This window comes from Rhodamnia argentea, chromosome 5 (assembly GCF_020921035.1).
Source record: "Rhodamnia argentea isolate NSW1041297 chromosome 5, ASM2092103v1, whole genome shotgun sequence".
Classification (NCBI taxonomy): Eukaryota; Viridiplantae; Streptophyta; class Magnoliopsida; order Myrtales; family Myrtaceae; genus Rhodamnia; species Rhodamnia argentea.
The window spans coordinates 25,150,135-25,166,053 of record NC_063154.1 but is presented as its reverse complement, the minus strand read 5'-3'; the positions used below and the strand labels follow the sequence as shown (position 1 = coordinate 25,166,053).

General features: G+C 38.8%; 1 protein-coding gene across 1 annotated transcript; it reads left to right on the top strand.

Moving 5' to 3' along the window:
- The first annotated feature begins 1,299 nt into the window (after window positions 1–1,299).
- LOC115725856 (dynamin-2A-like) lies at window positions 1,300–15,590 on the top strand. Its single transcript, XM_030655498.2, has 22 exons — window positions 1,300–1,789; window positions 2,939–2,989; window positions 3,092–3,212; window positions 3,372–3,464; window positions 4,029–4,090; window positions 4,289–4,406; window positions 4,580–4,922; window positions 5,618–5,765; window positions 7,998–8,099; window positions 8,192–8,311; window positions 8,498–8,581; window positions 8,650–8,777; window positions 10,185–10,269; window positions 10,361–10,499; window positions 10,954–11,030; window positions 11,379–11,435; window positions 12,512–12,659; window positions 12,752–12,903; window positions 13,219–13,332; window positions 13,425–13,492; window positions 13,861–14,036; window positions 14,928–15,590. Exons 1-22 carry the CDS (start codon window positions 1,637–1,639, stop codon window positions 15,158–15,160), a joined length of 2,772 nt encoding a protein of 923 aa, XP_030511358.1. The 5' UTR covers window positions 1,300–1,636; the 3' UTR covers window positions 15,161–15,590.
- The last annotated feature ends 329 nt before the right edge of the window (window positions 15,591–15,919 follow it).

Sequence of the window (15,919 nt, the reverse complement as noted above, 5' to 3'; positions counted from 1 at the left end):
CACTCACACATCTTCATCCCCACCCTCTCAAAAAGTGGGGAATCAACTCACCTCCTCCCCATTTCCAAGTGGAAAGTATGGTCACTGGGGCAACCCCTGGTGACCAACAGAATTCATTATTTTCAATTTTACTGATAAAATTTTTATGTTTTTTTGGATAAATAATTCAAATACCTCCGTTCAAACCTGGACTGGGTCAACGAAGGTATCTTCGAATGATACGTAGATGATGTCACTTATATCTTCAAATACAACCTTTTTCTTTACATCTACCTCACTTAATTAAAGAAAAAATAATAATTTTGCTTAGAATCAAATATAGCCTATTCGTTGACATCTGTCTCACTTATGGCATTCAAATCCCACTCTAAGTATACTTCTTGTTGAAATAATATTAGTGCTAACTAAAATTTTATTGATTTTGTTCGAGTAATTCGATGTATTCCGTTAGAAAAATTACCCTTAATAAATAGTTCCATAGTTTGAGATATAGAATAATTTTTTATAAATAATTGCTACCATATATCGGGATTTCTTAAATTACTCCGAGGATATTCAACGGAACGACTCCCTTCATATTCCTATTAAAAAAGCATCAATACGTATTTCAAACTTGCAAATACAAGTTAGGTAAACTACTAAACTTTATCATTTTTGTATTTTCCTTATGTTTGTGTTTTCACTTTTTTGAACAAACATTTTTCGAATTTTGCTTTCTTACTCTGGAAAACCATTTGTGTGTTTTATTTTATGTGCTCATGGAACTTAACATTGTGGTTGTTTTTGTCCAATATCAATCTAAGGCCTTCATGAAGTATGATACTTCTACAAATCTATAAAATAAATTATATAAAATCTCATCTTTTCCTCGGCTACGTAATGATGCTGTGAAGCTAATTTAAGGAAATCGCACGGTTCACACTTAGTACGATACAATTTCCGTTCCGCATGTTCTTGTTACATGCTCTGTTTGGAATACTAATTATCGCTACGCTTGGGAGAATTGGGCGAAGGAAAATTCGGAATTTTTTTTCTGAATTTTTATGAGAAGGAAAAGGTGGAATATTTTGAAATAGGCGACAAAATTTTAAATTTTTCTTCCTTTGCTTTAAAGAAAATAATGTAAGATTTCTCAATCTTCGCTCCTAGTTTCCTTCCGTCCCCTCTCTGTCCGTTCCCAAACCGAGTGATCGTTTGAAAACGAAAAAAGAGAAAAGTGTGTGGTCAATCGCGTAATTACTTGAAACTACGAGGACGCAATTGCAAAAACTTCAAAATCTTTTAATTTCGTCGGATCATGAGTGCGTGTATACGTCTGAGAGAGAGAGAGAGAGAGATTGCATTGCGCGTTTCTGTTCTTCGCCTTTGAGTTTGAAATTTCTGATCTCTGAATTCATTCCTTCGGGTCGCCCTCTCCGATTCTCTCTCAATCCCCGATCACGAGCGTGACGACGAGCTCCTTGCAATCTGCCCGCGCCGGCGTCACGCCGGAACCCTACCGCCACTTCCGTAGATCTTCGCCTCAGATTCAGATCGATCGGCCGGCTTTCGTAGTTCATGATCTGATCGCCTTCTCTGGCGAAGAATCTCGCTCGATCCTGCTTCGTCGCGTGCGTACTGCCCGATCGAGTTGAACATGGAGGCGATCGATGAGTTGGTTCAGCTCTCGGACTCGATTCGGCAAGCATCCGCGCTTCTCGCCGATGAAGACATTGACGAGAGCTCCTCGTCGTCTTCGTCGTCTAGGCGCACCGTCACTTTTCTCAATGTCGTCGCTCTTGGCAACATCGTAAGTGCATGGTCACTTGAGTGTGGGAATGTGTAATGTACATGCTGTTTTCGGATATTGATATCTGGATCTCTGCGATTGTCTGTGGATGCGGCAGATGAAGTGTCGCTTTGGTTTTTGCTACTCTCTCTTTTCCCCTTTCGTGGGAAACGTGAGATTTGACTCTGTTTTCGGCCTCTGAGGAATAAGATTGTGGGAAACCTCTGCGATTGGTAAAAACGCTCTGGCTGATTAGGCTTCGGAGACACTGATCTGAGCTGTTCTGCTGGAAAACGGTGGAGTGAGTGTGTGTTGGCACTTTTTTAGTTGGCAACGTTAGCACTACTAGTTCATTCTTACTGTACGAGGAAGATGTACTTCCCGTCTTCTTCCTCAAGGAATTAGAATCACTGGTTAGCGAGACAAAAAAATTTAGATCACGATTAATTAGTAGCAATGTTGTTCGTAAGCTCCTTTTGTTTTAGTGTAATCATTATTACTATGTCCCTATGGCTCTAGTCATGTGAACTTCTTCATAGGATTGAAGAAGATGCTGTCAGAGCACAAGTTCAAGAGTCTCTAGGTTTGAATTACGGGCGTACATTTTGAAAGACTTGCAAAATTGGGTTCGAAATTTTTAATAGATCCTTTCTGCCCTAGGACTGAAGAATCAGCAGATGATTGCATTACAGTCAATTGAACACTAGTTTAGGGGTATTGTTGGCCTTCTCTACCATGTACGGTGGATCTTGATCGTTTTAATGTGCTCCATATCTCCTCAAAGAATTGAACAGGTTTTTCAATTTCAACTAGACTTATCCAAAGAATATGCTTTTGTACCATTCTCTGGATGCTGACACATTGTTCCTTAATACATTCATGTGCTTGGTTCCTTCTTTTAGGAGGCTAGTCAATTAGACTGCTCAAGATCTAACTCCGTGGTTAAAAGATTTCAAGCCAGGTGGAAATAAAATGGATAGGACTAATGTCAAATTGGGTTTTTAAATATCTTTTGCCCCAGATCCAGAGAGTTATGGACACCTTTGTTATAGCTGCCTACATAGAATGGGTACTTAGTTTAAGATATATGGTAAATGTATGGCTTTTCTTTTCATGTCTCTTAATAGAGATGTATTCTTATGCATCTTCCTTCTTGTTAACCCTGACCAGGGTGCTGGAAAATCTGCTGTCTTAAATAGTCTCATTGGCCATGCTGTCCTGGTGAGTGGTTGTCTGTTTAATCTTTTGCCTCATGTGGGTGTTTTGCTTTTGCTTTATGATTTGCTTTCCAAATCTTGTTAATGTTTAATCATCTTTGGATAGCCAACTGGTGAAGGTGGAGCTACTCGGGCTCCAATAAGCATTGACTTGAATAGGGACGGTTCTTTAAGTAGCAAGTCGATTGTTTTGCAAATTGACAGCAAATCACAACAAGTATCTGCAAGTAAGGTCCTTACTGGGAAGTGCCATTCGATTACTTTGTATTTCGTTAGCATAGATGCTTGTTAGCAATGCTATCAATGCATAAAACTATAGTTTCTTGTGTACGTGACTCATCTCATATTCGAATTTCCTCATGTTCCTTGTGTTTGGGACATCATAGGTGCTCTTCGGCACTCTCTACAAGATAGACTAAGCAAGTTGTCATCAGGAAGAAGTCGGGATGAAATATCCTTGAAACTCCGCACTAGCACTGGTAATTTCTTGCTTGAAGTTGTTTCTGCGTGATGGTTAAATTGACCTTTCAGGTCATTTTGCTTAATCATGAAGAAAATTGTAACCAGGTTATTCCGTTCTGAAGTACCTGTCAGGTTTTAATAGCCAGGTCTTGCGCATCCTGTTGATTTGTCATCACATAGAATGTGTAGCTAGGAGTTGACATGTGCATCAACTTCAGACACCACTAAGGTGGCTGACTTGCCAAGTTTTAAACTCAATGGTTCAGATTCATGGTGAAATGTCGGCGTTAAGGTCAATTTTTATTTTCTTCGACATGTGGTATTAGGTACAGGGGCTGATCTGAAAACCTATCTTCTTCTTTTTATTGGCTGGTAATTTTTTTAGGACTTAACCAAAAAATAAGCACAAACAAATCGAATCTCATGACTAGCCTAGCAATTATCACTAGATTGGGTTTCTCATGCAGCTATGATGATTTGCATCCCTTTGTAATGATTCTTTCCATTGCATCCCTTTGTAATGATTCTTTCCATTGCATCCCTTTGTAATGATTCTTTCCATTCTTTTTCATTATCCGCAGCTCCACCGTTAAAGCTCATTGATTTACCTGGATTGGATCAAAGAGTCATGGATGATTCAGTGGTGAGTAATGAAAATGTTTCTTTAACATGGCTTAAATTAAAAGTTACTCGTGCGCTGGTCCATGCTTTTAACCATCGTTGCATCATGTGCTTCTCAGTTGATTGTTTAGGTGCATATGTTTTTCTTGAAGGAAAGCTTACTCTTTGGCTGTTTATCTTGACTCCTAGCTTCCTGATTCCACTTTTCTTGCTTTTCCAGATCAGCGAGTATGTTCAGCATAATGATGCTATTTTACTGGTTATAGTACCTGCTACTCAGGCACTGGAAATTTCATCATCGCGAGCCCTCAAAGCTGCAAAAGAATATGATGCAGAAAGTGGGTTATTCCAAAGCTTTACCTATTAGGATTACTTTTTGCAGTGGGTAGTTAGCAGTAACTTCTTGTAAATTGTGTTCTTTCCATGAATGAATTTATGTGATTCTATTTTGTCTATGTTGCATTTACCCCCATGATAGTTATTGTTTTATGAAGTTTTGCTTCTCCTGCAGGTACTAGGACCATAGGTGTCATTAGCAAAATTGATCAAGCAGCTTCTGATTCAAGAGCTCTTGCAGCTGTTCAGGCTCTCCTCTTGAATAAGGGACCCCCGAGGACAGCCGACATTCCCTGGGTTGCTTTAATAGGTCAATCAGTTTCCATTGCTTCTACTCAATCTGGAGGGGTGGGTTCTGAGAATTCACTGGAAACTGCTTGGAGAGCTGAGAGTGAAAGTCTTAAATCCATTTTAACTGGAGCCCCCCAGAGCAAACTCGGTAGAATAGCTTTGGTTGAGGCTCTTGCTGGTCAGATTCGTAATCGTATGAAACTCAGGGTTCCAAATCTACTCTCTGGGTAACTTTATTTGCATCACATCTTTTATTCTGCAAAGCTTTTTATTTTTTAATAGTGCAAAATGTATGGTTGGTTATTTGACTTCCAGTTGAAAATTATTATATCGTGACCATAAAGATTGAGGTCTGCATAATCTGTTTGGTGACAGTATGCTTGATGAGGGATCATGTAGATTCTGATATATATATATTGTTCTACTAGTTGCTGAAATCCAATAATTTGTTTTTTCACTCTTTTCCGGGTAGACTTTGAATTTCTGTTACAAGCAAGTATTATGCGCCCAGAAATAAGGATCACCATAATGAATTTTCATGTCTTGTAGGAAATTTAAGACTTTTTCTCCTAGGGTGGACTCTTGACTCTATTTCTAAAACTTTGTACATCTCATTACAATTTAGTTGTGAATATGGGAATTGTCTCATATACTTCCCTTGGTGCTAGCTCAATGTATGTGCTACACTTAATTTCTGATTGGCCTAGAAGACAATCTATTGCATAATAAAACGTTCTCTTTGTATGCAATTCTGGCTCACGAGTTCCTTTGTCTTTCCCTCTAGTTGTTTTTACAACTTTAGACATGAGGTTGTGTGTTTTGATAGTAATTATGATTATTCACATAACCATTGTTTGTTTCCCAATTCATTCACCATCAATTTGATCATTTATGAAATTGTACCATGACTGACATGTTGCAGGCTTCAAGGTAAGTCTCAGATAGTCCAGGACGAGTTGGTGAGGCTTGGTGAGCAGATGGTTAATAGTCCTGAAGGCACAAGAGCCTTAGCTTTGGAGCTGTGCCGTGAATTTGAGGACAAGTTTCTCCAGCACATTACGAGTGGTGAAGTAAGCAACTGTATTTTAGTAATTTTAGAATATATTCACGCCTCTTAGCACCTGGAAAATAAGAGTTACATAAACTATTTCCGAAAATGGGGTATGAAGAACTAAACTGAGGTGAAAATGTTGTGGACAGAGGAAGGAGTGAAATAAAATGGGTGTTTAAATTCCACTTTTGCTTGTGATAGAGGAATATTATGTGAAAATTCATAAGATTGATGAATGTGTGACGTGTTTTTTTAAAAAAAGTAGGAAAGCAAGAAAGGTAATCCTAGATTAGGAAATAAAAATACCTGTATAAGTAGAGGAATCGGCATTCTTCCTTTCTGTTCTCATGAGCTTCTACCAACCACAAGTAGAAGAATGAGACTTGAAATTGTTACTTTATTTTGCCTCCATTGCCATGCATGAGCTTTGGAACAATATCCCACATAGCTTACCTATGGGGTTTTAGTTGGCTTTATATTCATGCTGTCTCCTTTCACGTATTAGTTTAAACTTTTGAATAGGCTATTCTAACTTGATATTAAAGCCAGGTTTCGCCCCAATGTTTCTCTCGAGTGGGGCTCTCCATTAGTCAATTCCACTTGACATGCTCTGTCCCCATTACTTGTGAGAGGGGAAGTTAAAATATCCACAACACTTGCCTATGGTTTTTCAATGGGGCTTAAATTTATATGTTTTTCTTTTACCTATTAGTTTAAGCTTTTGGTTGGACATTTTAACAAGCTAGAACCAATCACAGAGAGTAGAATGAGAACCAAAATTGTGATTCCCTTCTAGCTGTATGTTAGCTTGCCTCTCATGTTACTTACATATATTGGATTTACACTGATAATCTGTCTGTGAGCTGATTATGAAAATTGGAGGGAGTGCTGACTTAGTTGCCACTGGTTGATTCACCCTTTCCAAATTTTGGGACAAACTTTTCCCAACTTACGATCAATTAATAATTTTTTATGTGCTGTCAAAAATTTTGGTGATAAACAAATTATAGTTCATTTTAATGTGGCTGATTTCAATGTAACTTGCCCACTCATTGTAGACTAAACTTTAATTGATGAATGAGGTTTTAAAATTTGTTGAATCATCAATAAAGAGTACGTGAACTTCTTAGAGGGATACTAGCATGTGGATTCGGTTGCCAGCCTGCCAAAATAGAAAAGAAATTTGGGCAGCAATACATGACATACAACCTACATTGGCAACATTGGCAAATATAATGTCTTAACTAGTTTGGAAGTGATTATATGCAGCTAAGTTTCATCATATTGTTTTTTTGATAGGTAAGAAAGAATTTTATACGAGAAATGTACCAGGAAAGAAAGAAAGAAAAGCAAAAAACAAAGCAAAAACGCGAGACTATGCGAAGTCAGAACAAGATGTGCAAAGCTGAATAAAAGAGCACAACCAGATTCTATACCCTCAAACAATCTTTTATTGCGTTCCTTGCAATTGCACCACCTGAGACAAAGCGGTGCCACGTTCCAAGACTTCTTAGAAATAAAGCCTCCTCCATAGGCATTCCAACAGTTAAAGAGCTGGATGGCATGACTTGGCATGACCCATGCCACCTTCGACGAGCTAAGGATATGATTCCAAAGCTTAAGAGCAATGTCACAATATTTCATCCATTCATTTCTTTAAAAAAAAATCATTTAAGAAGAATTGGGCACAATCCATTTGCCATCCAATTTCCAAGGCCTATATCAAGCTGCACTATTTACATTATTTATCATGAAATGCATTACAAAGAGAAACATAATTGACTAATGTTTTTGTGAATGCAAAATAACATTTACAAGTATTAATATGATGGAGCAGAATATTTTTATCAATAAAGTTGTCATAAATGTTTTGGTGCTGTAAAACATATTAGCTTCTCCAAATTCAGTTTTCTGCAAATGTGATACTCCTCTGCCCACTGACAGTCAGATATGGTCTATACTAGTATCATTGGGCATAGGGACTTGTGGTATCTGATGAAAAGTAATCAATGTGGGTAATTGAGCGACTAACTCTGTTTTGCCTGCCATGTAGTCTCCTCAAATCCTGGTTTTTGGGTTGAGATAGAAGAAGAAACAGTTTGAAATAAGATTCCTTCACTCTTTTGGGTTCTAGAGATAACAGTAGCATGTGGGATTCATGGCACGAGAACAACTCGAGCAGTATTTCTTCAACTTGATGTGATAAATTTTACAAACCTCTTCTTAACTATGACGGGAATTAACTTTGCAGGGTAGTGGTTGGAAGATTGTTGCAAGCTTTGAGGGAAATTTTCCTAACCGCATCAAGCAGCTTCCCTTGGATCGGCATTTTGATATCAATAATGTCAAAAGGGTATATTGGTTTTGCTATTTCCTCTCATGATGTCCATACTTCTCTGATTATTCTGCTGGAACATTTATATCTGGGCCTTGTGACCATACCAGATTGTGCTAGAGGCAGATGGTTATCAACCGTATCTTATCTCTCCCGAGAAAGGACTTAGATCTCTGATAAAAAGTGTCTTGGAGATGGCAAAAGAGCCATCACGGCTCTGTGTTGATGAGGTAACTGATTTTAGTGGCATTCATTGCCCTGTCATTCTTTGCATGCATTGAGCCTTCTTTACTGCTTCATTAAGTTGCTCTGCTTGCTACTGCTCTATTAAGTTTTGAAGATTCCTTTCAGATGCAATGCATTGATTTTCCTTTCCTACACCTTGTCATACCTTGTGTCACCATTCGGCTGAACAGGTGCACCGCGTCCTGCTGGACATTGTTTCTGCTGCCGCAACTGCTACACCAGGTCTTGGGAGATATCCTCCTTTTAAAAGAGAGGTACTAGTCTTAGTACTCATAGTCGCTACAGTTTGGACAGTATCACAGTTTTTTAAATCATTCATTAGGTTGTGGCCATCGCAACTGCCGCGCTTGATACATTTAAGAATGAGGCCAAGAAGATGGTGGTTGCACTCGTTGACATGGAACGTGCATTTGTCCCTCCTCAACACTTTATTAGATTGGTGCAGAGGAGGTAAGCTTACTAAGAATGTGATAATAGATAGCGTCATCTTTTATTGCAGCAAATATAAGGTGGATGAGTTGAATTTGATGATCTTGGATATTCAACACTGTTTTCCTGAGGAAAATTGATCCTTTTCGCTTGCTTGTCTAGATAAACTTTTACTTTTTGCTTAATCTAAATCTTGTGGATTTTGTTGTTTTTTTAACCTGAAACTCTTGAAATTTACAGAACACACAAATGTTGACTCATAGATTAACATACATCTTTTTCATAATTTTTTGAAATGAATAAGTTGCTTGTTCCTTTCTGAAAAGCACAAACAAAAAGGCCCTTCGTGTTTGCATTATGTCTGCTTTAACTGCTGTAGGACTACCGGATTTTGTTTCTTTTATATGTAACATAGGGTTCTTGTTAGTATTATATAAAATTGTCAAATGCAAAGTTGATTGTATTGTAACTCTGTGCTCTGTCTACTTGAGTTCTCTGTTGTTGTGATTACAACTGTAGCATTGATTAATTCTGCTAATTTTTCTTCTTGTAACTAAAACTTGCTTTGGGCTGCATCTTTCTGATCTTTATCAGAGACAGCGTGCATGTTTGCCACTGCTTGTAAAAGTTCATACCTTTGCCTGATGAATGTGGACTTATTGCTAGATAGGATGAAGAAAGCATATATTTCTGGTGACCTATAATTGTATCTTGATGTTTTATAGGTTGTATTATGTATAGTAGAGTATTGATGTACTCCCAAGCTATGTTACACGGACACGCTCTCAAAGAAAATTTTCACGTGTCGGACACCGACTCGTGTCCGACACGCCGGGACACGATTCAATAGCAATCCAAAATTAATTCTCGCAAATCTTGTACTTCAAACTCAGCTTGGGTCGATGGTCAAAGGCCCATGGGGACTGGGGCAGATTAGGCCTTTTTGATGGCCCATCAAATCCAAATGTGTTACTCACGTGACTGAGCCTCCTTTTTATAACAAGCTGTCTCTTTCTTTCTCTGTTGCATGGCCGATGTGGGACAAGGAAGTGCACAGGCAGACGTAATTCCTTCATAGAGCATTATTATTTAATTCTCTTAGTAGTAGGTCATCCTTCCCTCACAGGAAGAATTCCTGGTCATGAAACTAAAAAAAGTTTAAGAGAATTATTATGTAAATTCATTCAAGGGCTTTTTTTTATTATTTATTTATTTGTGACTTCAAGAAAATAACAATTTATCATGTCTACATAAAAATATATATTTAATGTGAAACGTGTCCCAGCGTGTCGGAATTCTCTATTGTTTGAGAATTCACGTGTCGGCGTGTCGTGTCGTGTCGTGTCGCTTATCGTGTCCCGTGTCCGTGTAACATAGCTCCCAAGTCCTTCATGTCGTATGTATGATTCCCTCAAATTGTCTGAACAGGATGGAGAGGCAGCGTCGTGAAGAAGAGCTGAAGAATCGATCCTCCAAAAGATCTGCTGATCCAGAGCAATCCACACTGAACAGGGTTTGAACTCTTTTTTTCTTTTCATGAATTTGTGCTTCAATTTATAAAGAAGTTGTCACTTATTACTACTGCTTTGTATTCTTATTTTCAGGCAACTAGTCCCCAAACAGGGGGTCAACAAAGTGGAGGAAGCTTGAAATCCATGAAAGAGAAAACCAATCAGCAAGACAAGGATGGGCAGGAGGGATCTGTACTAAAGACTGCAGGGCCGGAAGGAGAAATGACAGCAGGTCTGCGCTGAGTCAGACTAGTTGAGAAAACAATTTTAGGATGCAGTGTTGGCTGAACAACAAACAATTTAATTGCATGAGGCCATGATGCCTTTTGGCTCATTCCAAATGTCTCTCTATTTTGTAGAATGTTGCTATTGGTTCATCTACCTTTTATTTTTGCTGATTTCCTGCTGTATTTAGCGATTCACATGGGCACTTATCTATTTCAATATGCGAAAGAGCCATAAAATTCTTTTTGATTTTACACTTGCAGTAACTGAGATTTTTCTTTGCTCTTGTACATGTCACTTTTTTAGTAAATGAGAAGGATGTGCTTGTTTAATGGAGCAAATGATAGGCCATATTTTGCATTTAGTGCATATTTGAACTTTTTCAAAAACCGTGGCCATAGTCATCTACCTCTGCCCTCAGACTTTCATTGGCTTATGATGGCCATGGTTATTATCTGCAGGCTTTTTGTTGAAGAAAAGTGCAAAAACTGGTGGATGGAGCAGGAGATGGTTTGTTCTAAATGAGAAAACTGGCAAGGTTAGTAGTGCATGTACGAAATTTATGCCCTGGAGTGTTTCTCTTTCTGCAAATTAGTGGGATACCTCATAAACCATGAATATACTCAATTAATAGCTGTTTGACATTGTTGAGACACTTGCCTCAGTAATTAACCTGTAGTGTTTAGTTTATTTGACTGATGGTGTAGGCACAAAATACTAATGTTACATGGACCGTATCGCAAATACTGCTTTAGAAATTTGTGTTCGATATTACCCGTTTTTTGGTGTTTGAAGACGGTACTTCTTTCCTAACAAATTTTTTGTCATTGCCAGAGTCTATTATAACTAGGTGACCAATGTGTTTCAATGCTGTATTATTTTGCAGTTTGCATATACCAGGAAGCCAGAAGATCGACTTTTCCGTGGTACCATCGTTTTGCAGGTGAGGAATGTTTCAGGTTCTTCAGCTGGATTATTTTAGTATGAAATTCCTTGGTTACTAGGTTATTTTCAATCTGACCAATTGTCTGAATCTTTTGAGCAATTTTTATGGGGGGTGCATCTGTGGGTAAGCATGCGTGCGCATGTTTGACATACCTAAACTGGCCACCAATAGTGGTGAGTAAAATTCCTAAGAAGTTAATCACGGGTGCATTGAGAAAAGAGGGAAAGCAGCTGCTGGGCCCAAGATTTATTCTGCTTCCATATTCAAGGAATTGGAGGGAAGCGGGACAACAAATTTGAAATATGTTAGCTTTTGATTTGGCTAATAATGACAATAACAATATGGGTGGGAGCAAAAGGAAACAATTCTCTTCTGGCCAACAGATTGGTTCAACTAAAGCATTTTCCTACCTTCACCTCTATTCAAAGTGCAAATAAGAAGTGTACTTGTTTTCGGTTTAAAGACGAGGGTACTTTGGTTGATCAACTAACTCTATTTTACCTCCACATCATTTCCCTTCGGGTGCATCTAAAACAGGTTCATTTCCTTTTTCTGTCATCAAGGGAATATATTGGAAAAAATGGCAGCATGTATCTGTCTTTTTCTGTTTTTTACATAGGTATAACAGCATGTATCTGTTAGACTAGTTATCGAAGAAAGCGTGTATCTGTTAGCCTGTGCTTATTCTTTCCACTCATCTCTTCAAATTGCCAAATCCTCTGCAACACCATCTTTTTCCCTAACCTTGTTAGGTATAGGTGCTTTTCTTCTATTAGTCAAGGCTCTTTATTTTGGAGGCGTATGTGATGCCTGGGCCTGGGGAGGGTATTTGCTAAGTGACATTTTGGAGGTGTATATGATACATGGGCTTGGGGAGGGGATTTGCTCAGTGGCCATCCTTTATTGCTCTGTTTACTTCTTGTCATTTATTGCTGTCCATTGGATTTGCATTATGACAGTATAAAAGTTCACATTTGTAATACAGCTGACCCCAGTCAAGCTACTGGAAGTTATACTTAGCTTTTTGTTTGTTTCTGCATGTTGGTTGTGCAACTGTTGGATGAATTCATCAGGAATGTAACCTTGAAGAAATCTCTGATGATGATGAACCTGCACCAAAAAGTTCCAAGGATAAAAAATCAAATGGTCCAGAATCTGGAAAAGGACCTGGTCTTGTCTTCAAGATAACTAGCAAGGTTCCTTACAAGACAGTACTGAAAGGTACTTATTCTTTCGTACGGAATGCTTTCTATCTCTATGATTTCGACTATCCTTTTAAACTGCCAATTGGATGTCCTGCTTCCATGTTGTAGCTCACAGTGCGGTGATATTGAAGGCTGAGACTATGGCAGAGAAGGTTGAGTGGTTGAACAAATTGAGAAATGTTATCCAGCCTTCTGCTGGAGGTCAAGTGAAGGGAGAATCTGGGCTCCCTCTCCGGCAAAGCCTCTCCGATGGTTCTCTGGTGAGTCATCGAATGGTGTTGTTTGGTAACGAATTACCTCCCTTCTCCTTCTCTGGCAAGGGGGAAAAAGAAACGACCATCAACCCCTAAAAGGAGAGAGAATATCAGTGGGTTTGTTTGATCCTTGAGCAACTGCAAGCAAGATCCATTTCTTTCACTTTTGACTCTTCCAACTGTCCAGTGTTCCACCTGTAGGAGTTCTATGAAGATGAGATATCCGAAGGGCTCAAAAGACATTGAAATATTCTAATTTTCTTTGTTAGGCCTATTCCTAGCTTAACTAGCAATCTGTTTTTGGTGGTCCCCATATTTCAGGATACCATGGCAAGAAAACCTGCAGATCCAGAGGAAGAACTTCGATGGATGTCCCAAGAAGTTCGTGGTTATGTTGAAGCAGTTCTCAACAGCCTTGGTGCTAATGTTCCAAAAGTCAGTTTTCTTGACGCGGTGCTGTTATTCTTCTGTTTGGTAAGACAGTGCCACTGCTTTTCATTTGACTAGCTTCTTATGTTGCTGAGCAGGCGGTTGTACTTTGCCAAGTAGAGAAAGCCAAAGAGGACATGCTCAATCAGTTATACAGTTCAGTCAGGTTAGCTTGAACACCACATTGATTGTTTCTGTTTTTGTTGAATCATTTTTTTTTTCTTTTGAATGTTTCATAGTGTACTCGTGTTTGGTGTAAATGGAAGGTGCTCTAAGCAATCCTTTTTGGAGTGGTGGTTTGTCAAACCACTGCAAGTAGCATCTATTGCGTCTGACCTTATATTGTTGGAGTTGGTTTCCTATTTGAATATTGCATGACCACATATTTCTCGTGTACTGTTTTGTAGCCCTACAGTTTCCAATTCTACAGCACTAATATGCTTCAAATGTAACTGTTTTATGAAATTCTATATCATTAATGAAGGGTTATTCTTGAATGATTATTCATCCTTTCTTGATTACATTGGATTGTAGTGCTCAAAGCACGGCAAGAATTGAAGAACTGCTCCTAGAGCATCAGAATGTAAAACGTAAGAGGGAAAGATGCCAGAAACAGGCCTCCCTCCTGTCAAAACTTACAAGACAACTCAGCATTCATGATAATCGAGCATCTGCTTCCTCCAGCTGGTCTGATAGTAGCAGTGCTGCAGGTAATAGCCAGTGCAGTTTCTAGTTAAATGTGCAGTGCATCTTTAATATCTGAACAGCTTATGGAGTCGGACATTTGTGCCATGGCAGTATCATTCTTGTGAGTTGTCTGAAGGGTTAAGAAAACTAATTTCTTCAAGGACTTTTTGTTTCCAATTGATTTCCTCGCTGCCCGTATGCCTTGGGCTGTTGCTTATGCTGTAAAATTTATAGGAGTTTAGTTTACCTGTGGGAGATAATTCTTTTTTTTATCAAAATTGAAATTGCTAACTGGGTGGTTTTAAATGCCGAAATTTTCTCGAAATCGTATGTTTCTGGAAATGTGGAATTGTGATGTTAGAAATTATTAACTGGTAAGGCCTTTCCAATTGGCATGAAAATTCAAATTGGCAATGGAAAAATACACCGGTCACAATTGTGGTTTAAATGGAGAAAGTTTCTTGAATCTGATAATTTCTTCGTGTCTGGAAGCATGGCACTGTGATTTTAGAAAAAAGTAAGCCTTTGCAATTTGCATCAAAATTCAAATTGGGAATGGAGAGTATGCTAGCCGCGGACGAAAGTGCGGTTTAAATTAGGTTTCTTGAATCTGAATTGTCTTGTGTCTCTGGAAAAGCAAATTCGTGATTTTGAAAATCATTAATTGGTAAAATCCCTCCCATGATCCTTGAGTATTTTGTGACATGAATCTCTTCCTCTTTCTATTCGAGATGTTTTCATAGAAGGCCTCTTGATTGATTCCTTATTGACACATTTGAGTATGGCAATTTGTAATCAGAGACTTGACTGCAGTGCTTCCTATGTTGCACTTATTTCCTGGTAACTGAAAATACAGAAAAGATGAGAAAAATCAACATCAGCTTTTGATGTTATCCATATCTTATATTGTGCAGAAAGCAGCCCGAGAAGTAATGGACCCTCATCTGGTGATGACTGGAGGAGCGCTTTTGACGCAGCCGCCAATGGACCCACTGATTCGTCTAGGTTTGGGGCAAGCCACAGTCGCCGGAACAGTGACCCTGCTCAAAACGGTGATGCTAGCTCGGCATCTAATCCCGGTGGCCGGCGTACACCGAATCGATTACCGCCCGCACCCCCCCAGTCAGGTTCGACTTACAGATACTAGATGATTGAAGATCATGATGGATTATATCTCTGAAGGCATTCTCGTCGGTTGAGTATCTTACTCCTGGTGGTTTGAGTATTTAAATTGAATCGCATGTCACTGTATATGCTTCATAGTGGTGAGAATGAGTATTAGGTGGTTATGTATAAAACTTACGGGATTAGTATCAGAGCCTGCCCATCGGACTGGCTGTCATCGGAGCTTCATTAGTTCCTTTCATTGGAAGGGTTGGGTTTTTTATTTTATTTTATTTTTCCTTTTTGGTCGAGTTGTGGGGTAGGGCGGGGGGGGGGGAGGGTTGAGTTACAATTTTTGTTCTCAGTGACATGCTTTTGACTGATTGTATACCATGTTTACCGGTGAAGTGCATTTCTTCGCTTCTGGCGTACAGACCTATTATTCTGAAATGGAAGCTTCTGAGTTTCGATCACGTGACGGAGTTCCATGTTCTAATCAGTTCCACATTCAAATCTGCAATTGTTGTTACTTTAAACGATGGAGCCCGATTCATGTCGTTTTCCACATCTTTATCTTTAAATAAGACTATGAAAAGGATGTAATATTGTTGTTCACAAAATAATTTCTGCTGTGCCTTCTTGTGCTCATGTCGGTACACGAGCCAGTAATTGCCGTCGTGCCTTTCACCATTTTCTACAATCGAAATGACTACTTTTTGTCACTTGCTCTATCGGAAAACAGCAAGATTATACATACAGAAAATGGTTTTCGTTTCCACAGCATGTTTGATAGCAATAGCAC